Source organism: Lepus europaeus, chromosome 14, assembly GCF_033115175.1.
Source record: "Lepus europaeus isolate LE1 chromosome 14, mLepTim1.pri, whole genome shotgun sequence".
NCBI lineage: Eukaryota > Metazoa > Chordata > Mammalia > Lagomorpha > Leporidae > Lepus > Lepus europaeus.
In genome coordinates, this window is record NC_084840.1 from 64,430,237 (window position 1) to 64,454,928 (window position 24,692).

The following is a 24,692-nucleotide window of genomic DNA, read 5'->3' on the forward strand; positions in this document are numbered from 1 at the left end:
AGGTGTCAATGTGACTGGGCAATAGGGTGCCCAGATTTTTAGTCATAGTATGTCTGTGAGGGTATTCCTGGATGAAATTGACATTTGGACCCACGGACTGAGTAAAGGAGACTGAGCTCCTTGACATGGGTGGCCTTCGTCATATCAGTTGAGGACCACAATAGAATAAAAAAGCTGACCCTCCCACTCATAAAAGGGACCTCCTCCTAACTGGTCATTTCCTATTTTGTACTCAAACTGAAACATTTTTTCTTGGGTCTTAGGACTTCCAGTTCGTGGACTAAAACTTATACCAAGTAAGTTCTTTTGGTTCTCAGGCCATCACACTTGGCCTAGAACTATACTATCAGCTCTCTTGGGGTCTCCAGTTGGCCAGTTACAGATCTTAGGGCCCTTCAACCTCCAAAATCATGTGAGCCAATTCCTTTTCCATTAGTCACTCTGTGTGTGCATGTGTGTGTGTGTCTGTGTGTATCCTGTTGGTTCTGTTTTTCTGGATAACCCTCACTACTACAATGTTAAACAAACTTCCAGATCAAGGGAGTACAGAAAACAGCCTCTATGGGTATTGCAGACATTGTGGTTTGGCTCCCCAAAAGCCATTCACATTCTTCTTTTCCTTCTTTCGTCAAGGCTGAAAAGCTAAAATCATTCCTAGTCTCTTTTATAGCTAACGGTGACCATATGACACAGTTTGGAACAACAACACGTGGGCAGATATCTCTAGGAGGACTTCCCTTTGCTCTTTTGCTATTATCCTTTCCTTTTTCTGACTAGAGCTTGGATACAATGACTGGGAAAGCGCAGGGACAGATGTCATCCTGGGACCATGAGGGCAAAAGCTACATGCTATGGGTGTTTAAGGAGAAAGATGGAAGGATTTCAGATCCATGATTAAGATCTCCCATAGTAGATGCTCTCATCTTGGATTACCTCTCCAGAATTCTGAAGACAAATATATCTCATCTACTGAAGCTGGTTTCAGTTGGGTTATCTGTTAGCTGTAGTCAAACCCTTTCCTAACAAACTATTATAGCCCATATTTCAACTGTAGTAATAAAAACAGAAGTGAACAGGATCCCATATTTTAATAAATATAATCATTCATTCATTCAAGAATTTTTTGAAGGTCTATCATACTCATGACATTTACAAGCAACTAAATATGGGAATGTTCCCAAGCAAAGCTGCTGAACGGAAGCTAGCTTGCTGCCATTCAAGATCAGATCCTAGGGAGGAATTCCAAGGGCATCTGACGACTTCTGGCATATTTACTAGTGGCAAAAGGCTAACACGAAAAATGGATTGAACTTCGGGGGGCTACTAGTAGTAGATTCAACTTTTCTCATTTACTTCAACCCTTTCCAAAAGTTTTTCTCTTTAAATGCAAAACTAATCATGTTCAATGACTGGCAGGATTAGGATGAGTTCACAATCCTTTCCCACACAGTGAGAATAACTACCTTTTCTCCACAAATCACAGATAACTGTGGGATTGTGAAAAAACATTAGATTTATTCAAAAGATTTGTGTGTGATACTTGGTTCTGTCACTTCTTCCTTCATCCCATCCCAAAAAACATATCTCTGAACCTTTCAGAGTTCTGTTTACTAATTTATTTATAATTATTGAGATCAAAAGCGATAAAGGCTACAAAAGAATTCTAACAATATAAACAGTCAACACAAGGAAGATTTCTTCAGATAACCTCACAGTCTTTAAATTGAAAGTAAATAGGGCTGGCGCCACAGCTCACTAGGTTAATCCTCCACCTGCGGCACCGGCACCCCAGGTTCTAGTCCCGGTTGGGGCACCAGATTCTGTCCTGGTTGCTCCTCTTCCAGTCCAGCTCTCTGCTGTGGCCTGGGAGAGCAGTGGAGGATGGCCCAAGTCCTTGGGCCCTGCACCCGCATGGGAGACCAGAAGGAAGCACCTGGCTCCTGGCTTTGGCTCGGCGCAGCGCACTGGCCCCAACACACCAGCCGTAGCGGCCACTTTGGGGGTGAACCAACGGAAAAAGGAAGACCTTTCTCTCTGTGTCTAACTTTGCCTGTCAAAAAAAAAAAAAAGAACATGAGCGTTCTGAATAAAGTTACTCATTATGGCTTTTGTTCTGGCTCTTTCTTTTACAGACAGTAAAAATGGCAGGTTGTGTTATCTCCATTTGATAAAGTGCTACAATGGCCAGACTAGCGGAATAAATTAAAAAAAAAAAAAAAAAGATACAACGAAAGTTCCAGGAAATAAACTGAATGCAGTTCAATGTTTTATTTTACTTGCCTTTGTTTCCTCTCATGCCTCAAGGTCCTATCTGAGAATCATTCAATTTTGGGTTCATGAAATTAAAGCAGAGTTCTCTGAAAGATCATCGAACTAATGTGAGTAAAGTGTTCCAGTTTGGTTCCCAACAAAATACCTTGTCCTGGGTTTGGCATCGGAAACAGTCACACTCAAAGCAGTATTGGTCCCTCAGCTGCTTCCGGCGCTCGTCACTGGTCATCAGCATATCCAGGTAGCAGATGGTGAGCTGTGGAGACCAGAGAGAGGGACAGGATCACGTGGCTGCTGGGCTCATTTTCTTTAACAGTTACTATTATTGCCAATTTTTAGAGTAAAACTTGTTTTTATTATACACCAAAAAGCACAACGGAGAAGAAACCACTGATGGTCTTTCTACTCAAATAATCATAGGTAATATATTAATTTACTTTCCTCTAGTCTTTGTTATATGGAGAACACACATGTATTATATATTTAAAGCACAGGGCTCATGTTCTCTACATACTTTTGTATTTTACCTTTTTTTCACTAAACATTAAAATAACAAGAGCTTTTGTGTTTTTGGTACTACTAAGCTTTAGTAATGAATAATTCTGTAACTACTGACAATCAGAGATGCCAAATTAATCCTGGCAATCAAATGTGTGGCAGATGATTCAGCCAGATTGCTCTTAAATCCTGATCAGTTCTGTAGCTGCCTCGTGGGATTTAGGGTTATTTAAACTTGGTATCTTTACAATTAGGAGGCAATTCTTTTACTTGTAACTAAGGTAAAAAGTGCGGAATTATTTCCAAGTAGGAGACAGTTTAATGTTAGAGTGCAATCAATGATAAAGGCTCTTAATTTTCTCAAACCCATTCAAAAACAATAATTATTTTCAGCTTTGAATGATAAAGATACTAGGTGAGAGAAAATAGTTAAAGAAGTCTTTGGGCTTCTCTCTGGCCCTAAGAGTCTACTTTACGATACAGTTCTTTAAGCAACAGCTTGATGTTTAAACACTTTGCACTTGAATAGGTCTCCATTTCCAATGCACAAAAGCTAATTAAAAACATACAAAACCATCCTTGATTTGGTCTGTAACTTGTTCCACCCTCAGTTGGAATCTTCCTACTGTCAGTTGATAGTAACTTATCTTCTCAGTTATCCAAGTGACATTTTGGAGTCATCCTTGACTTGACTCTCCTTTAACTCAACCATCTAATCCAAGAAATTCTATGGGCTCTACCGTAGAAATACATGCAGAACCAACTGCTCTCCACCTTTTCTAATGCTACCATTCTGGCATCAATCACCATATCTCCTGCCTATAAACTCTAGGTCTCACAAGTGCTCTTGTCCCTTCTTTCTTTTGGCTCCCAGCACTCTACTCCAATGCTACAAGGGCTCCCTCATTCTGCCTGAGTAAAGGCCAAGTTCCACAGTGCAACTCAGTGTGGACCCAGGACTGGTGCTAGCGCATGATGTGGGAAACTAGCCTATGATGAAATCAGTAACAACAAAGTAGAAAAGCAATTAGAAACTTCATACTAATTTGGTAAGTTTTTTACTATATATTATTTTAAGATTTCATTATGATTAAAACTTAAAAATATATCATTTTGTAATATATATTACAAAACAGTTCTTTGTAACTAGCAGTTAGAGAAGCAGAGCTTCACATATCCCTACCCCATTCCCTCGTTGAATTCACGACCCCCTCCCAATCTTGGTCGGTGCTCCAGCCAACCCTGACACTCCCATCTCAAGGCCTGGCCACTGGCGGTTTCCTTTCCACTATGGTGACCTCTCTCTTCTTCAAATTCACATCAAATCTCACTTTCTCAGTGAGGTCTCGCTTGGCCACCCTATTTAAATTAACAACCCAATTCCCACCTCACCTCAGTAGTCCTAATTTAATTCCTTTACCTTTTTCTAGTTTTTTTTTTTTCCTGTAACATTTGTTATCCTATACCATAGTATATACATTACTTCTTTATTTGGTTTTAAATGTAGAAAGTAATTCTGGGAGTATGTGTAGTAGAGGAAGAAGGGGATAATGTAGGAGAGCAGAAAGGTAGGATTATCCATGAAGGAGATGACAAAAACTCCCTAGAGCAAAGAACTCTGTGTGGTTTTTCTCATACTTTAAAGAAAGCACCTCATGTCCAAAAGGTATGAACTCACTTGTTTGGAATCATGGTAGGGCAGAGAAGGCAATCCTCTCTGACACTAAACACAGTTTTAGGAAGGTGCACTAAACATACATGGAAGTGGGGAGGCCTGGCCTGGCTAGCTAGACGCATCAAATGCACCATGGCCATCACCAAGGTGATGGAAGCCAAGAATGATCTGGGTGGCTGGCTGTCCACAGATTCTTCATGTGTTAGACAACTATTACATGCCACTCTGAACACCAAAACAAGAGCATCTACCCACAAGAAATGTAGACAATGATGCTACTGAGTATCTACTGTGTTAGACATCTGGAAAGGCGGCATGGGACAGTAACAAGCAGCAAAAGTCCTGAATTCAGGTAATGCTGGGATTTGCACCCATGTGGATCTTTTGATGCAAGTCTGATGCTCTTTTAACCATAAGAGCTGTTCTCATACCTCTGGGTACTCTAGAAGAGACTAGCTCCTTCAAGAGCTGCCACAGCACCATGAAACCTGAAGAACTTCACAACTGTGCCAGGTGATGCCCTGTGGCAACTGGCCTCCCTCAGCTGAAACTACAGCCACTTTTTCATTCCTTGAAATTAATTCTCCTGCCTCACAATATGGAGCAAGGATTGCCTCTGAAGTGCTAAGGGCCACCCTATCAAGCAAATTCCTCCTGTTTCTGGAGAATACTATGTTCTAAATAAGCAATTTCTAGACGCACTCTTTGAAACAGCCTATTAGTGGTAAGTTTAGGGTGGAAAATATGACAGGACTTCAAAACATTTATGGGACATGGGAATTATGGAAACAATACACATAGATTTTTTTTTTTGACAGGCAGAGTGGACAGTGAGAAAGGTCTTCCTTTTCTGTTGGTTCACCCCACCAATGGCCGCTGCGGCTGGCGCACCACGCTGATCCAAAGCCAGGAGCTAGGTGCTTCTCCTGGTCTCCCATGCAGGTGCAGGGCCCAAAGACTTCGGCCATCCTCCACTGCACTCCCAGGCCACAGCAGAGAGCTGGACTGGAAGAGGAGCAACCGGGACAGAATCCGGCACCCCGACTGGGACCAGAACATGGTGTGCCGGTGCCACAGGCAGAGATAGATTTCAAAAGGTATACCACACATAGATTTCAAACATATTTTTCAAAATAACCTAGCTTTTACTTCCATTTCCATGAATCTTTTGAAGTGCTCTCATACATTCATCTTCTATTGTCATGCTCTCTTGGTCTCACTTTCCTAATATGAAGTTAGGTGGTAAAATGAGCTAATCTCTATGTTCCATCTTGGGTTAACTATAGGACCCTAATTCTCAATACAGCACAAGATCAGTCCCAGAACCCAATCAGGTCAATTGGCTGTAGTTACTGAATGATTACAGCATGCTCAGTGTGAAGCCACTGACTTCCAAGGTGCTCAACTAACCCAAGACTTTATTACAACCACCAAAATTCATGAGTGATAGTGCCTGGCAGTGAATGGACAACAGGAGACCAGCTGTTTCATTTACTCCCCATAAATAGATTCTTACAGCCTCCCTTGGTATCTCATAACTGCCAGTAACCATTACCTGGACTATGCAATGGCTTTTTAACTGGCCTCCCTGCTGTCTTCAGTTTACCTTTCATCTTCTAAACTGCTTTGAGAGAGACTTTACCAAAACTCACATCTGAACACGCCATCTAGCTACATAAAGATTTTTGATGGCTTCTCACTGCCTATGGGATAAAGGCACACAAGGCTTTCTCTGAGTGATTTCATGAGTGCCTTTCTAGTCTCCAAATCTCTCCCTATGCCCTATAGTCTATCACAGGCATGTACAGTGCTACATCTCTGACACATCACATACTATGCCAACACATATCTGTGCATTGCTGCCTTAGCCGGCCAGTGCCCCTTCCTCTACATTCGGATCAGTGATAACCCTTTCATCACCTCAAGCTCGGCTCAAATATGCATCTTCCAAAGAGGAACACCCCATCCCTTCAGAAAGAATGACCCATTTTCCTCTCTGCCTCTTTCATGCATCGGAAGCTTACAAAAATAACACCTATCAAAGCTCAAGGGCAAAAACATTTTTATTTATATTTTTGGAAAAATCCTGGCAGATCACTAACCAGTAATGACAGAAAAATAATTTTCTTCAGCCAGAGACAAACCTTCATTAAAAACTCATTGACTCACCAGTCCTAATGGAGTATCTACTCACTATATGTAGGGCTCATTTGGTGACAATATACATTTGAAACTTGGCCACTGATCAGTGGATGCTTTAACAACACAGAACAAAACTGCATTAAAATATTAACGCCACTGACCATTGCTCTGTCATTTTAATGTGCATCTCTTAAGAAAAATGCCCTAAATCATCTCTAACATTACAGTAATATCAAAGAGATTTTTCCAGATCTTAAATTTTGCTTACATGAAAATATCAAAGAAAAGTGAACTCCTTTTCCAAGAAACCATCATTTCATTATCTACATTATCTACAACTGAGTGGACAACAAGACCAAATCAAAATTAGACATTGTTTTCACTCCTAGAATTACAGTCTCATAGTTACAGTTATTGTTTTCTGCTAGCACTGGCTCTGAATTGAAAAAGACTGAAAAACTCACTTCTTATTAAAGGAAGGACAGAGTTGCATGTGTCAATCCCCCCCGCCCCCATATAAGTAGTACAGCGTGGAGAGAGATCTCTCTGGCTTGGAGGAGGGAGAGGGATTAAGTCCAGGGTCAGTACCAAGCTCATCACAGTGAAGGCAAATATCAAGCAGTCTCCCTACTCCCAACCCACCCCCAAGGCAGTACTCCAAGACTGAGCCTCTGGATTAGCATCAACAAACTGCACTAGGAGCTGCCTCTACCACCCTTCTCCCAACCTTGAATAATACAACACAGTGACAGATTCCAACCACCAAGCAGTAGGGCAAGAAAGTGAGTGCAGGACTAGACCTTATAGCACAAGGCCTTGTAAAGAAGCAAATCAAGCACACAGCATCTGCCATTCCTTTGCTCCTAACCATCTCTAAACCAAGATGGACTTTACCCATCAGAGCAAAGGCAAGCAGGAGGACCTGAGCAGTCCCCAGTCACAGTAGACTCTTGATGTGTTTACTGCTGGAAAATCCTGTGGTCCTTGCAGGCTTAAGTCCAGTTTGGGGAACTGCTAGGTTATCATACTGTTGTACTGCCTGGAAGAAAGAGTCCAGTTCTCATTGCACCCTCTGACCCTGGCTCTTGCAACATGGAGCCATCTTGAGGCCTTATGCCCCCAGAGTTGTATGAAGCAGTTTGTCCCAGCAGCTCCACAAACGCAGACATGAGAACCATCTAGAAGGCCCCATCCATGCTCCCATGGCACTAGGAAGAAACTGGGCAGCATACTCGAGTAGCCTGGCCTACAGAAGACACCAGGAAACAGACAGTCTTACTTTCCCTTCTGCTGCCCCAGAAGTAGCCACGTGGCCTTGCTCAGGATCTTTCAGTCTCAGGAAGTAAATGAACCACTAGCCTGCAGGCTACAGCTCCAGAGGCTTAGGGACACAGAGAGCAGCACCCCCCCCCCCCAATCATGAACCTAAGAGGCATTCAAACAGCCTTTCTTGAGTAGTGTGGCCCACTGAGGCTCATAGGAAGCAACTGGGTGACCCTGTCGATCCCTCCCAAGAAGCAGCTGAGCAGCCCATTCTTCTAAGCTCAGCCCACTGAGGCCTTAAGAAACAGACACTCAGCTCCACCCAGGCCCCAGTCTTGGGAAGTAGCTGGGCAGACTTCCTTGCGCAGGTTGGCCCCTGGAGGACCCATCAGGTTACCTATTCAGCCCTTGGACACTGGCAGGGACCCACTCCACTACTGGCATGGTGTGTCATACCCTCGTGAGCCCATGGTGTGGACTTACTCTCACACAACCCATAGAAACGGATAGAAGCACCCCTCTCCCCCAGCCAGATGCACCAGCCCAGAACTGCCAGCGAACCTGTCCCACTTAGGGACCCACATCCCAGTTAGAAGTATAACCTTATTACCCCTGCAGCCTAGGCTGTCAAAATACTTACAAACATCACCAACACTGATTATAGCTGAAGAAGCTACAAGGAAATGCCACTAAAGCACCAGAACCAAAGCCAAGGCAGCTAGAAACAAAGCCAAGGCAGTATATGCAACCAATATCCTAGGACACCATGCCAGCAAAAAGTCTTTTACTACAAGTCATCCAGTAAAGTTGGTAGAAGCAACTAACCCACCAGATTCCAAAAACCAACACAGAGGCACAAAGAAGCATTAAACAAAAAGTAACAAGATATCACCAAAGGAACAGAGTGACTCTAACTTCCATTTCTTTGTGACTTCTTGCTAAAGGATCTGCTGAAGAACTCAAAATTAATGATTTTAAGGAAACTTAACACAAGAGTATAGACACAGACAATTCAACAGTATCAGGAAGAGAAGTCATCATGTGAATGAGAAATTCATCATGGATAGAGACAATAAAAAAATCAAAACATTTGGAGCTTAAGAACTCAATAAATGAAATTAAAAATAGAGTTGAATTTTTACATTTATTCTAGTGGTTAGGGCACTAGTTAAGATGCCTGCATTCCATGACAGAGTATGTGGGTTCAATACCCAGCTCTGACTCCTGACTTGTTTTCTGCTATTGCAGACCTTGGAATCAGTGGTGATGACTTAAGTGACTGGTTCCTGCTTCTCCCTGTGAGACCTGGATTGAGTTCCTAGCTCCAGGCTACCACCTGGTGCAGTCAGAGCTGTTGCAGATATTTGGGTATTAATCCAAGAGATGGGAGCACTCACTTCCTTTCTCTTTCTTGGGTAGTGAACCATGGGTGGCAGTGTGTTTATTTCTTCCTCTCCCCTCTCCGGCATTTGGGTACTGAACCAGCACATGGGAACACTTTCCCATCCCCTCTCTCTCTTTAGTATTTGGGTAGTGAACCAGTGGACAGCAGCATTTTCTCTCTGCCTCCCTTGCATTTGGATAGTGAGCCAGCAGATGGGAATGTAACTGTGGTCTCTCTCTCTCTCTCTCTCTCTCTCCCTGGCATTTGGGTACTGAACCAGCAGATGGTAGTACTTTCTCATTCTCCCTCTCTTTCTCTGGTATTTGGGTAATGAATCAGTAGATGGAAGTGTTTGTTCTCCCGCAACCCTCCCCACCCCGCACTTGAGTAGTGGACAAGCAGATAGAAGTGCACTCTTGCTTGCTCTCTCTCTTTCCCTTCCTCCCTCCTTTTCAAATAAAACAAAAATTTTAAATACAGTTGAGAATCTCAACAACAGAAGTGAGTAGGCAGAACAAAGAATTTCTGAGCTTGAAGACAGATCTTTTGAAATAACTTAGAGAGAGAGGAAGGACAAAAGGAATGGAGAAAGAGATGATGAAAGAATAAAGGAGAGCAAATTGAAAATAGCAAAGCCTTTGACCTGTGGAACATCACTGAAGAAACAAACATCTGTTTTATGAGTATTCCAGAAAAAAAGAAGGGGAGAAGGCATAGAAAAACCTATCCAGTGCTGGTGCTGTGGCGCAGCAGGTTAAAGCCCTGGCCTGAAGCATTGGCATCCCATATGGGTGCTGGTTCTAGTCCTGGCTGCTCCTCTTCTGATCCAGCTTTCTGCTATGGCCTGGGAAAGCAGTGGAAGATGGCCCAAGTTCTTGAGACCCTGCACCCATGTGGAAGATCTGGAAGAAGCTCCTGGCTCCTGGCTTCTGATTGGCGCAGCTCCAGCCATTACGGCCATCTGGGGAGTGAACCAGTGGATGGAAGACCTCTCTCTGTGTCTCTACCTCTCTCTGTAGCTCTTTCAAACAAATAAATCTTAAAAAAAAAAAAAAAAACCTATTCAATGAAATAGTCGCTAAAAATTCTCCAAATCTTGAGAAAGACACTGACATCCAGGTTCTGAATGTTCAAAAAAATCCTAACAGATTTGACCAAAAAAGATCCTCTTCAAGGCATTACAGTCCAGCTGTCAAAAATACATGACACAGGCCGGCGCCGTGGCTCAACAGGCTAATCCTCCGCCTTGCGGCGCCGGCACACCGGGTTCTAGTCCCGGTCGGGGCACCGATCCTGTCCCGGTTGCCCCTCTTCCAGGCCAGCTCTCTGCTGTGGCCAGGGAGTGCAGTGGAGGATGGCCCAAGTCCTTGGGCTCTGCACCCCATGGGAGACCAGGAGAAGCACCTGGCTCCTGCCATCGGAACAGCGCGGTGCGCCGGCCGCAGCGCGCTACCGCGGCGGCCATTAGAGGGTGAACCAACGGCAAAGGAAGACCTTTCTCTCTGTCTCTCTCTCTCTCACTGTCCACTCTGCCTGTCAAAAAAAAAAAAAAAAAAAAAAAAAAAAAAATACATGACACAGAGCTGGCACTGTAGTACAGTGGATTAAGCCCTGGCCTGCAGTCTAGCATCCTATATGGGTACCAGTTTGAGTCCTGGCTGCTCCTCTTCCAATCCAGCTCCCTGTTAATGCACCTGGGTAAGCAGCAGAGGATGGCCCCTGAACCCACATAGGAGACCTAGAAGAAGCTTTTGGCTCCTAGCTTCAGATGGCATCAGCTCTGGCTGTTGCAGCCATTTGGGGAGTGAACCAATGGATGGATGACCTCATTCTGTCTCTTTTTCTGTAATTCTTTCAAATAAAATAAATTTTTAAAAAAATACAAAGAGAGAATTCTATAAAACAGCCAGAAAAAAAATCATTCTACTTATAAGGGAATCCCCACTATATTAATCATGGATTTTTAAAAACTAATTTACTAATATAAAGAGAACAAATTTCATACACATAATTCTTTTTTTTTTTTTTTAGAGGCCAAGACGGAGGCCACTCTTTTAAAATTTTTTTTATTTTTTTTATTTTTGACAGGCAGAGTGGACAGTGAGAGAGAGAGACAGAGAGAAAGGTCTTCCTTTTTGCCGTTGGTTCACCCTCCAATGGCCGCCATGGTAGGCGCGCTGCGGCCGGCGCACCGCGCTGTTCCGATGGCAGGAGCCAGGTGCTTATCCTGGTCTCCCATGGGGTGCAGGGCCCAAGCACTTGGGCCATCCTCCACTGCACTCCCTGGCCACAGCAGAGAGCTGGCCTGGAAGAGGGGCAACCGGGACAGGATCGGTGCCCCGACCGGGACTAGAACCCGGTGTGCCGGCGCCGCAAGGTGGAGGATTAGCCTATTGAGCTGCGGCGCCGGCCTCATACACATAATTCTAAGAAGCTAACCTCCCTCCCTCTCTTCCTCACTCAATCTTCCTCTTTCCTTCCTTAATTTTTGCAAAAACTTAATTTCAATTTGCTTTACAATTACAGGCCTAATGCACTACTAACGATAATATGCAACACGCAAAAGTAGAAAGACCACAGTTCTACAGGAACAAGTGTTAAAAACAATAATCAAATAACAATAATCAAAATAATCAAATCATAAGATGTCTGTTTATTCTTCTGCCTCTTCTTGGATTCTACATTAACTATCACATATCAGAGAAAACATGATATTTGTCTCTTGGGGACTGGCTTATTTCACTAAACATAATGGTTTCCAGTTGCATCCATTTCATTGCAAAAGACAGTATTTCATTTTTTTATGGCTGAGTTGTATTCTATAGTCTTTGTATATCTATGTACATATGTATGTATATGTATATATATATAAATATAATCACATATATATATAATCACACATGTATATAATCATATATACTTTATCCAGGCATCAGTTGATAGACATCTGGGTTGTTTCCATATCTTAGCTGTTGTGAACTGAATTAAAACTTCATCAGCCAGGAAAGAATGGGGCAAAATATTCCAAATTCTGAAGGGAAAATAACTTTCAGCCAATAATACTATGCCCAGCAAAGTTATCCATTAAAATGAGGGGGAAATAAAGACTTTCCATGACAAGCCAAAACTGAAAGAGTTCATCACCAGGTTGGCCCTACAAGAAATGCCTACAAAAGCTCTACACTGGGACCGAAAGTATAATTACCATCGTGCAAACATGTTTTAAAAAGTAATCAATTGTAGATCAGATACACACAAAATATCATGGTTCATATCTTACTCTTTATTCTAGATTTAAAAAATAAATTTAGTTGAAGTTTTTTCATTTGTATTAATTAGGGCAACAAATCTCTGAATTTCTTCTTTATTCTCATTAGGTTTGGATATCAGGGTTAAGTTGGTGTCTTAAAAGGTACTGGATATAGTAATTTTTATTTTTGTTCTAGTACTATTGGTTGAACTCTGTAATTAACACACAATCATTCTTAGGTGTTGAAATTTTAACTGAAAAGTGATCCCTGTTAAATATAAGAGTGGGAAAAAGAGAGGGAGGAGATGTACAATTTGGGACACGCTCAATCGGACTTGCCCCAAATGGTGGAGTTAGAAACGTGCCAGGGGATTCCAATACAATCCCATCAAGGTGGCATGTACCAATGCCATCTCACTAGTCCAAGTGATCAACTTCAGTTCACAATTGATCACACTGATAGGTCTAAGCGTCAAGGGGATCACACAAACAAGACTAGTGTCTGCTAATACTAACTGATAGAATCAAAAAGGGAGAGAAGGATCCAACATGGAAAGCGGGATACACAGCAGACTCATAGAATGGCAGATGTCCTAAATAGCACTCTGGCCTCAGAATCAGCCCTTAAGGCATTCGGATCTGGCTGAAGAGCCCATGAGAGTATTTTAGGCATGGAAAGCCAAGACACTCTGGGAAAAAAAAAAGAAGAAGAAGAGGAAGAAGAGGAAGAAGAGGAAGAAGAGGAAGAGGAAGAGGAAGAGGAAGAGGAAGAAGAAGAAGAAGAAGAAGAAGAAGACCTAAATGAAAGATCTCTGTGAGTGAGATCCCAGTGGAAAGAATGGGGCCATCAAAGAAGAAGGTAGCTTTCTCTGCAGGGAGGAGAGAACTTCCACTTTGACTATGACCCTGTCAGAATAAGATCGGAGTCGGCGAACTCAAAAGGCTTCCAAAGCCTTGGCAACTCATGACTAGAGCCTAGGGAGATTACTGACACCATAAACAAGAGTGTCAAATTGTTAAGTCAACAACAGGAGTCACTGTGTACTTACGTCTCATGTGGGATCTCTGTCCTTAATGTGTTTTCCAATGTGAAGTAATGCTATAACTAGTACTCAAACAGTATTTTTACACTTTGTGTTTCTGTGTGGGTGCAAACTGATGAAATCCTTACTTAGTATATACTGAATCGATCTTCCGTATATAAAGATAATTGAAAATGAAAAAAACTTGTTTTTTTTTAAATTGGAAATTGCATAGAAAATTAATCAATTTTTAAAAAATATCACGTAGAATCTCTGTCCTTAATGTGCTGTACATTGTGATTTAATGCTATAACTAGTACTCCAACAGTATTTTTCACTTTGTGTTTCTATGTGGGTGCAAACTGTTGAAATCTTTACTTAATATATACTAAACTGATTTTCTGCATATAAAGAGAATTGAAAATGAATCTTGATGTGAGTGGAAGGGGAGAGGGAGCGGGAAAGGGGAGGGTTGCGGGTGGGAGGGAAGTTATGGGGGAGGGGGGAACCATTGTAATCCATAAGCTGTACTTTGGAAATTTATATTCATTAAATAAAAGTTTAAAAAAAAAGGAGCTGGAAAGCATTCTCTTCGTCTCTATTTTCTTAAAGAACACATTGCCATGCTCTTATATATTCTTTAAGTGCTTAGTGAAATTCACCAGTGAAACTATTTAGGTCTTTGCTATCCCTGGGAAAATATTTTAAAAGTGAATTTGATTTCTTAGTTATATATGAAGCTATTTAATTTTTTTTATCTCCATGTCACTTTTCTTTTTTTTTTCCCCTTATTATCTGACAGGTAGAGTTATAGACAGTGAGAGAAAGAGAGAGGAATGTCTTCCTTCGGTTGATTCACTCCCCAAATGGCTGTTACGGCCAGCATGCTGAGCTGATCCGAAGCCAGGAGCCAGATGCTTCTTCTTGGTCTCCCATGTGGGTGCAGGAGCCCAAGCACTTGGGCCATCCTCCACTGCTCTCCCAGGTCACAGCAGAGAACTGGACTGGAAGAGGAGCAACTGGGACTAGAACCCAGTGCCCATATGGGATGCTGGCGCCGCAGATGGAGGATTAACCAAGTGAGCCATGGTGCCGGCCCCTCCAATGTCACTTTTCTAAATTTGGGTTTTTGAAGAAATATGCATTTCACTAAGTTGCCAATATCATCAGAAAAAAGTTGTTTCACATCCTTATAAGAAATTTAAAACACAGTGACTCTGACCCAGCATTCCCACTAATGACTACATAGGCAAAGGCAATGAAATCATTATGTTGAAGAGCCATCTGTACTCCCATATTTACTGCAATACTACTCAACAATGGCCACAGTATGGACTCAACCTAAGTATCTACCAGCAAGTGAATGGATAAAGACAATGTAGCATATAGATATAATGGAATATTGTTCAGTCACAAGAAAGGTTTAAATCATTTCATTTGTGACAACATGGTTGAACCTAGAGGACATTAGGTTAGATTAAACAAGTCAGGCACAGAAAGAAAAACTGCACAATCTCAACTCCTATGTGGCATCTAACAAAGCTGATCACACAGAAATTTTGAGTAGAATAGTGATTATTAGAGAATGGGGGAGGGAAGGGGTAGGAATTCTAAGGAAAAGTTAGTTAACGGGTAAAATGTTGGACAGGTGGAACAAGTTCTGGTGTTCTATGGCACAATAGGGTAAATACAGTTAACAATAATACCCTGTATATTTATTTTATAGTAGCTAGAAAAGAGTTTTAATGTTAGTACCCCAAAGAAATAAAAAAATGTTTAGGGAGTGTATATGTTAATTACTCTAATTTGATCATTGTACAATGTATACACATATTGAAACACCACACTGTACTCTATAGATAGGTACAATTATGTATCAATAACAATACTTTGGTAGGCTGGCATTGTGGTGTGGCAGGTTAAGATGCACCTTGTGATGCCAGCATCCCATACTGGAGCAGCAGTTTGGGTGCTGCAGCTCTACTATCAGTCCAGCTCCCTGGTAATGTGCCTGGGAAAATAGCAGATGACGGCCCAAGTAATTGAGCCCCTGCCACCCACATGGGAGACTGGCTCCTGGCTTGGCCTGGGCCAGCACCAACTATTGTGGTCATTTGGGGAGCGAACCAAATGTAGAGGAAAGCTCTCTCTCTCTCTCTCTCTCTCTCTCTCTCTCTCTCTTTCTCTCGGATTCTTCCTCTCTGTCACTCTGCCTTTCAAATAAATAAAAACTTTTTAAATTAATGTAGAACTTTGAAAACCATTCAGTTCTATCCCATTGCCTGTCTCTCTCCTGCAGATATATATATATATATATATATATAGTTATATAGTTATATAGTTATATAGTTATATAGTTATATATATACAGACTGCTTCCTATATCAGGTGTTTTATGAAACCTTCAGATTAACCAAAGAGTTTGCTGATCTGGGCACCACATACTCCCTCACCATCTGGTCCTATCTGAATACTTTACTCTATTAACATAAACTGCTTCTTGTTTCTTGGACTCACTGCTCTGTCTCTGGCCTCCGTATCTTTGTCAGAACATCTTCCCTGACTTCACCCAACTCTAACTCCATGGATTCTTTCAGAGTACACGAGCCACTCCTCTGGGAAGCATCTTTCTCTGCTCCCCACTTCCCATTGTTTACTACCACTTGGGTGCCCCAGCTTTATACTTCCAGAAAGCCCTATACATCTACCTTTACAGCATAGTAGGTGTCATATTCTAATATTGTTTTCTGTTCCGTGCAGTTTCCCCAACTATACCTTTAACTAGTGAAGACATGGATGGGTCTCACACACCCTTACATTCCTCAAAGTTTCTAGAACAGTTACCCTAGCTTCCAAGACCCAGTAAGCACACATGAATTAGCTAAATGCTTTGGCAAAACAATAAAGATGGCTGAGAGGAGAAACAGATTATCCTAATCCCAAAACATGTTAGATTAAAACTGACATTAGGGGTACTGCGTATGTTCAATTTATGCAAATCACATTTCTCCCAATTACCATGGCTCCAGAGAACACTGGCAGCTAATGGAATTACTTATTTATAACAGTTACAATTTCTTTTAACCAGAAATTCCCATAAGGGTAGCCTGGACTGTCCAGCTTTCTTCCCTGATTCATATTTCATAAGACTAGCAGACCATCAAACGTACTTCATAGCTGAACACAATTCTGGAGGGAAACCAACATCAAACCAGCATGTGAGTCATGCCTTAGAGCACATTACAAACATCCCAAACCAAACCCAGACCAAAAAGACCCAACAATTCTGAACAAAAATCCTTGATTAACAAAGTGTTATCAGAAGCACTGGTTTGAAGGGAAATGGTCCAAAGGTAGCCCAAAGCATGATTTTATGTGTAGAGAAACAAAGGGTAAGAAATTTCTGTGGCAGCTTTTGTTATTGTGGAATCTTGCACAGTTTTCCAGCTTTCCTTGTGTGTGGTTTGAAATGTTCCCATCTCAAACTGGTGACGGGCTGGCTTCCATGTTCTTTTCTTTCTGGAAACTGGGACATACCTGAGGACTATTAGTACTTTAAAAAATGTCTTTAACATTCTATTCCACTCCTTGCTTGCCTTTAGCAAACCCCATTCATTTAATTCAACAAATAGAAATTGAGGATCTTCTGTTGCAGTCTTCTATAGTCTTCCCTGATAGAGTCCACATTTTGGTGCCTACATCCCCCAAGAAACCACGCTAAAGATGGGGATGCCCTAATAAAGAGCAAAGCCAAAATGCAAAGTGGAAGCTCTGAAATTATCCAAGTGTCACAATTTACTCCATTAACAAATTCAGCTAATTCCACGACCTGCACAATGCCTATCAATTATACTTCTTAATGTCTCAGAAGGTCTTATTTTATGTTCTCCTTCTCTTCTCCCTCTGCTTCAAAGGTTCAGTTTTAACTGGATAGGATGCATTTCAGTTGTTGAATACAGCTACAGACACTAAATAAGCAGGGAATGGGGACACAGTCTTACCCAAAGACACAACAGTCCCACACAACAAAGAGATGTCCTATTCGGTGCCCCCACCACCAAAAAACACTGCTGTCCTTTATACTATGCTCAATTTAATAGAAATTCAGTTCAGTGGAGTTACCTGGGTGCAAGGCAAAGTGCCAGGAGATAGAGAACTGATGAAGACAAAATTACCTGTCTACACAAAGCTCCTAGTTGAAGAAAAGTCACCAAAAGAGCCAGAAAGGGAGCCGAAGAAACATTAATAACCACTACAAGAGAGATCTCATAGAGAAAGCTTTTGCTTTAATGTGGGAAATAGGGAAAAACTTCACAGAAGAGACAGGGTTTGAGAAGACCTTGAAAGGCAAATGATACTAAGATGGGTAGAAACAGCAGCAGAGAGAGGAAGGACAAATGGGCAGAGGAAATATCATTCACCAAGACATGCATAATAAACAATAACAAAGCTTTTTAAACCAGCTACTCTAAGATGGACTTCTGGGGAGAATCCTCTTTGTGATGAGAGGATGTCTTGCTCAGCACCATGGAGGAAAACACCTGCATCTGTAGGGCCTGACACTGAGAGGACTGATTCGTCGTAGGCAAGACGAAGGATGTGCTTGTTGCTCCAGAGGCAGAGAAAGATGTGAGAGTGAGCAAAGCACAGAGCACATTTTTTTCAACCTAATAAAAACCAATCAAGGACCATAACTTGCAACCAGACTATATATATATATAGATAGATAGATATAGATATATAAAAATACATATATATATATGTACATATATATATATAATTCTTGGTTGTTTCTAAAAACTCCAACCATCTCTCATAGCTTTTCTGTTTGTCAAGCTCCCTGTTTTGTTCTTCTTTAATTTACTACATCATCATCATCATCAATACGCTCTGACCACCAAACTAATATTATGGATACATAGTGGCTCCCTTGTCTTATCTGCTTTGAAGTCATTTATGGCCCCAACAAAAATAAATCAAAATTCTCCACATAAGTGACAGATATCCCAGTGTACTTATTTAGTACACTAGCCCTAGAAACTAAAAATTTAGAAAGTCATTGTCTTAAGAGGCAGTGTATTTGGTTGAAAAATCAGTTTACAGGGAGTTTTGTCAAAGCCAAATCCCTGTCTACATAAAATATGGCATCTCTGAGTTTAGGTTTTATTGGCTGAGTGCTACATAAATGCAATAAAAGCTTATGATATTCTGTTTCCCTTGCAATAAACATCGACTTCAGCAAATTGGAGGGGAGAAAGGAACTGAGTTGTAGGAACAGAACTCAGCATGGGTAGTCCCTGTGCAAACCATATGCAGGCTCAGCTTCAGGAGCCCAGGAACAACCCATCTGCAGCTACCTCATCAGGTCTCAGGATTCTGTGATGGTTCTTCACCAAAGAGGCTGATCTGACTGCAAACCTGGAAGCACCCGGGGCCAACTCATTGCTGGTAGCGATACTTCCTGCCTGTTACTTTCTTTGCATCTTTGCTATAGGTGCTGATGGGTCTATAAAGTCTGCCTTGAAGCAGTGAAATCTGTCTTCTTATCATGAAAATAAAAATGTGATTCACCTTCAAAAAGCAGCCTTGAGAGTGAATAAGCCTTGGAATCCCATTCACAAGCTGGGCTGTCTTGCCTACCCACAGAAGTATCATCTTTTTCAGGGATATGAGAGGCTGCAGAGCTGCTGCTACTGGGGAGATGTAATGACTTCTATGTGTGTGCATGAATACACACCCTCTGCCACACACCTTTCCCTTACATATACGGGAGTGAACTGTTATCATCCAGAAATATGGTGACCATTCCCCAAAACTCAGCCCATCTATCATTTAGGAGAAATAATGATTTGCCACTGGGTTGAGGTGACTGTCTTATCAATCTTCTCATTAGCAGAAGGATAATGAAAAATCGCACCTCAAGCAGAACTGGTTTTAGAGATGGGCCACACTAAGAGGGTGTTTGATGGGAAAAGAAGCCAGGTACTTGGAAGCACCCATTTCCTTACCTCTTCTCCCGCCTCGATGTCTCGGACTGCACGCAGTAAGAGGTGGGGTCCATTGAACACAATCGAACAGTTGGGGTCACAGCTGTGATTGAGCAATGACATACTGGAGGACAGAAAAAAGATAAGGAGACCATCATGGCTCAGCATACAGAATCAAACAACTAAATTTAATAAATGCAATGGGCAAAAAGACATTTCAGATTAGTGGGACAGAAGTTGGTAAGGTAGACAGGATAGCAAGGATTGAGTACTCTGGGTACCTTCACAGATGTGCACCAACAGACTTCTTACGAAACGCTCCCCAGGACGGAGGCTAATTAGTAAGCTTATTCATAAAAACATTTTCTGAGTCCTTTCTGAAGGTGAGGGTGGGGTAGTAGTTGTCTTATTAGATATCAGCAAATAGGGCAACCAAACATGAAGATCGAAGAAAACCTGAGTTGCAAAGAAATAATCTCCGAGATAATGGGATGCGTCAGCCAACACAGCAGCCAAGCTAAAAAGGACAGGGGCTCATTTGCTAAGGAAATGCTGCCTCTGCTAGAACATTCACACTGAAGAACAATTAGGAGAGCTTTCTCTTAGGTGGAAAGCTGAGGCTGTCTTGCTAACTAAATCGTGATGCATTCTGGGCCAAAGTCCAGTTATTTTATTACCTTGGAGGTACTTTTTTTTTTTTTTAACCATCTGAGACATGGAATGGATTTAAGCAGCTACCATAAATGAATAACAATTAAAATGAGCACTTACTATGCAGAAAGCACTTTCTTAGCAGTGGATCATGTTTATCAAATTTGATCACAATAACCTTATGAGGATCATTTATACTGGTAAATGAAAAAATGATATATAGAAGTTAAATGATTTGCCCAAGGATACACAACTAGTAAGTGGTAAATGAATTTAAATCAGCATCCTGAGCTCAGAGCCCATGCTCTGAACCATCTTATGTTACTGCTTCTTTTTAAAAAAAATTTATTTTATTTATTTGAAAGAGTTACAAAGAGAGGCAGAGAGAAAGAAAGGTAGAGAAAGAGAGAGAAGGAGAGAGGGAGGGAGAGAGGGAAAGAGAGAGAGAGACAGAGAGAGGGAGGGAGGGAGGGAGGGAGGGAGGCAGGGAGGGACAGTGACAGTCTTCCATTTGCCAATTCACTCCCCAAACGGCCACAAGCCAGTAGTTTCTTCTGGGTCTCCCATGTGGGTGCATGGACTGATGCACTGGGGCCATCCTCCGCTGCTTTCCCAGGTGTATTAACAGAGAGTTGGATTGGAAGTGGAGCAGCTGGGACTTGAATGGGGGCCCAAACGGGATGCTGGGGCTTTAACCCACTGTGCCACAGCATCAGCCCCTCTTACTGGTTTTTGAGAGCTATTACCAACACTCTTGAGCTATAGCTAATATACCTTTGTGAGAAATAAGAAGCTGAATGTTCAGACTCTCAACTAAGTATAAAGAAAGACTACATTTGTGTTTGGGCCCTAATGGCATGAAGACAACAAGAAACTATGTGTGACTGAAGCACTTGTGGAGGACAGGCTATTAGCTCAGTGATGAAGTTCAGCTCAGCAATGCTTTGAGACAGCATTTTGGAGGGCCAAGCCCTGCATGTTCCTGGCTCTGCACTTAGAGTAAGTGAAATTAAAAGATAAAGTGAACTCATTGGTGCAGTTCAGCAAGTCTGGTCAAATAATCATGTGTTTCACCCCTGGAGGTTGGGGAGTAAGACCAGGTAGGGGTGCAGGGATAACCAAATCTCAGCCCAACAGCTAATCAGCTCCAGCAAGTCTCAACTTCCTACACTCAAATCCCCCTGAGAACAAGAATTTAGGTCTGAGGTCTGCCTCTTTGCTAATAGCCCAGAATACAATGTAGGGTTATAAAACTGTTTAAACTTAAAACATTTTTTACGTTTTCTTAAAATTTAGCTTGGCTGTATAAACAGTGGCTGCAATAGCCTTTCCAACTACCTCAAAAAGTGTGGGGGCTGAGTGGGAATTTAAGTTGTGTCTTCCAGTAAATGAAAATACCATTCACCATACCTAGGATATAGGCCAACACCAACTTCCTGCATCTCTGCATTACAGATGGTGAAAGAGTTGCAGATCACCTGCAAAAACAAGAAGGAGACAATCAGCATTATTAAGAGTCACTGAAGGAACTTTGTAGGCAAGAGGATAAAAATTTTCAAAGTAAATGCAGGGGACATTAAGTAGCTTCTTTGGAGAGATTCAAGTGAAATGCAGGGCTCTTTGGTTTGCAAAGGGACTTATTTGGGACATGTTCCCCTTAAGAATATCAGGTGGTTATGTGCAGCAGTAATAACATCCTGGGAGTAGGGGGAGGGAGCAGGCCTAAACGAGCCTAAGAAATATTAATTTCAGTCCCATCATCTCCTGCTACCAAAGCTACACAGTTACATGAGATGTTTGAAATTCAGCACATAAATAAGCTATTTATTGGAAACTAGCTTCTTACTATATCATGAGGTTTTCAAATTGCCTGCAGTTTCCAAATGTCACTGTATCTCTAACGAGGAACAGTAGCCTTTTCTTCCCAAAGACGGAAGTACATCCTGAGCAAATTTGTGGTCCAAGTTCATAACCGACCACAAGGAGCATGGGAAGTATTCACTCAAGCTATGACACTCACCACACACACGGAGACCCCTACTATGTATACAGCATGGTCCTCCACCCTCCGGGGTCAAAAGTCCAAGACAAAAGAAGTAAAAATGCAATACTGTGCTCAAGGAAATGAAATGTTTCATTTATGAAATAGGGTGATACATGAAAGGCTACACAGAGTCATGGCAGGAGCACTGGACATGAAATGAGGTCCTGGCTACACACACATCATTGTCCTGGTAGGTACTGGATATAAAACAGTGAAGAAAAAAACCAAAGTCCCTGACTTCACAGAGTTTATTCTAGCGGGGGGGGGGGGGGGTTGGGGGGGGGGTTGGGGGGGGCATTGATAGAAAAATGCCACATCTGGACACATACTAAGGAGAGAAAATGGCAAAGTAAAGGAACCAAAAACAAAAAAAAAGCAGTAAGGAAAGCTCTTCAGGACAAACTGACATCTAAGCAGCAACCTGAACAGACTGTGGAAATCAGTATGAGTACAAGGGCACTTTGAAAAGTTCACGGAAAAATGGAATGAAACGAATTTTATTTTGGCACAAAATTTTTAAAACCTATAGCTTTTTCCTAATGGCCATTCTCCATGAACTTTTTGAAGACCTAGTGTGTGTGTGTGTGCTTGTGTAAGTATGCATACACATAAATATACAGATTGATATATAAATATATATTAAATATATGTATGTATGTGTGTGTGTATATATATATATATGTATATGTATATGTATATGTCTGTACCAAGCACTCATGTCAGGAGAAAGAACATTTGCAAATGCCCCAAGATAGCAATATTCTTGGTACAGAGTAATGGTAAGAAGACTGGGGTGGCCAAAACAGAGGAAGTAGGAAGAAGAGTGGGTAAGACAGGAGGTCAGAAAGGCAGGTAGATTGCATAGGGTTTTCAAACCATGTTTCAGTTTATTCTGGATGAGACAGAAAACCACTGGATGAGTCTGAACCAAGGATTGAATGCAGACGATCTCTGTTTTGTGGTTGCTGTGTTCAGAACGAGCTTTAAGAAGGCAAAGATGGAAGCAGACGACAGTTAGGAGGTCGGTGCAATACTCTAGTGAGAGGTGATGGTGGCCTGGAGGTTGGCAACAGCCGAAGTAGGGAGAAGAGTGGAGGGCAGCCAAGACTTTCTGAAGGACTGCTTATGGGGAGTGGAAAGATTTATGGACACCGGTCAAATTTTTGGCCTGAACAAGTGAAAGGTTATAGTTGCCATTTATTAAGATGAGAGAAAATGTAAAAGGAACAGGGATGGTTGCAGGAAGTTGAGAAGTCCAATGGTTTTGTTTTAGTTATGTTAAACTTGAAACAGGCATGTAAGACATCCAAACCAAGGCTAAGAATGAGCAATAGGAGTTCATGGGAGCAATTAGGGCTGGAGATATAAATTTAGGATGAAACATAACACAACCTATCAAGAAAGAAAGCACAAGAGGCCACTACAGACTTGAGATGAACCCGTGTCTACAAATGGATGCTGACTTGTTATAAAATCTCTGTAAAGGGAAAAGAAGTGAAAACAAATCCTCTAAGTCAGGTTTATATGAAAGAACACACACTATGTAAAATACAGTCAGTCCTTTGAGACTGTTCTACATGAAGTGTAGTGCAACCTATCACGGTTTGGCATGTTTTCTTCTAGAAATCTGATACAGCTACAGTTTCAAATCAGAAAATAAATTGGTGTACATACACATATTTTAAATAGATACTAAACTGTTAAAACAGCACCTATTTTGCATTAAGCTTCAACAGTATACTATCTATATATACTTAACTAGAAAATGATTGTTTAAAATACAGGACACTGGGGCAGGCTTGTGGTGCAGGAGGTTAAACAGACCCATGCAACACATGCAGCCTGTATCGAAGTGCCAGCTTGAGTTCCAGCTCCTTTGCTTCCAATCCAGCACTCCCAGTAGTGCACCCACAAAGGCAGGAGATGAAGGTCCAAGTACTTGGTCTCCTGCTACCCACATACAGGATGTGTGGTTCCTGCCTCCTGGATTCATCATGGCCCAGTCCTGGCTGTTGTGATGATTTGGGGAGTGAAATAGCAGATGGAAAACCCCTCTCTGTCTCTGTTTCTCGCTCTCTCTCTCTCTCTCGCTCTCTCCCTGTCCATATCATTTTGCCTTTCAAATAAAAGTAAAATAGTTTTAAAGGAAGATTACTATACTTTTATTAACCTCTGGATAGAAGGAACGGAAGCAGGAAGTGCCACAGGTATGAAAACCAAAAGCAGAGGTTTTCATACAAAACAATTGCTTCCTCCCCCTCTACTCTTTGAAATAATAATTTTCTAATCTAAAAGCACAATAATATTTTAGCCAGGGCATACTTTTTTTCTTCCTATGGAAAATGACATTTCATTAAATGCAGATTTAAAAATTTAACTCCTGATTCTTCCTATCTGTGTGACAAATATTATCCATCACTTAGGACTTAATCTAGCCCTTTGCAAATGCCCTATTCTTTTTGTTTGCACATTTACTAGGCCTGAGGAAGAAGAATTTGCAGTCTG

The 24,692-nt window shown here is 41.7% G+C and overlaps 1 protein-coding gene across 1 annotated transcript in view; it reads right to left on the reverse strand.

Annotated features, from left to right (window-relative positions):
• The window catches only part of SMYD3 (SET and MYND domain containing 3), an 805,331-nt gene that overhangs the window by 179,501 nt on the left and 601,138 nt on the right, over nucleotides 1-24,692 (reverse strand). Inside the window, exons 6-8 of the mRNA XM_062211394.1 lie at nucleotides 21,554-21,621; nucleotides 19,514-19,616; nucleotides 2,417-2,527 (exon numbers count right to left, since the gene is read on the reverse strand). Of these exons, the coding sequence (XP_062067378.1) occupies nucleotides 2,417-2,527; nucleotides 19,514-19,616; nucleotides 21,554-21,621 (282 nt within the window). The remainder of the gene's footprint in view (nucleotides 1-2,416; nucleotides 2,528-19,513; nucleotides 19,617-21,553; nucleotides 21,622-24,692) is intronic.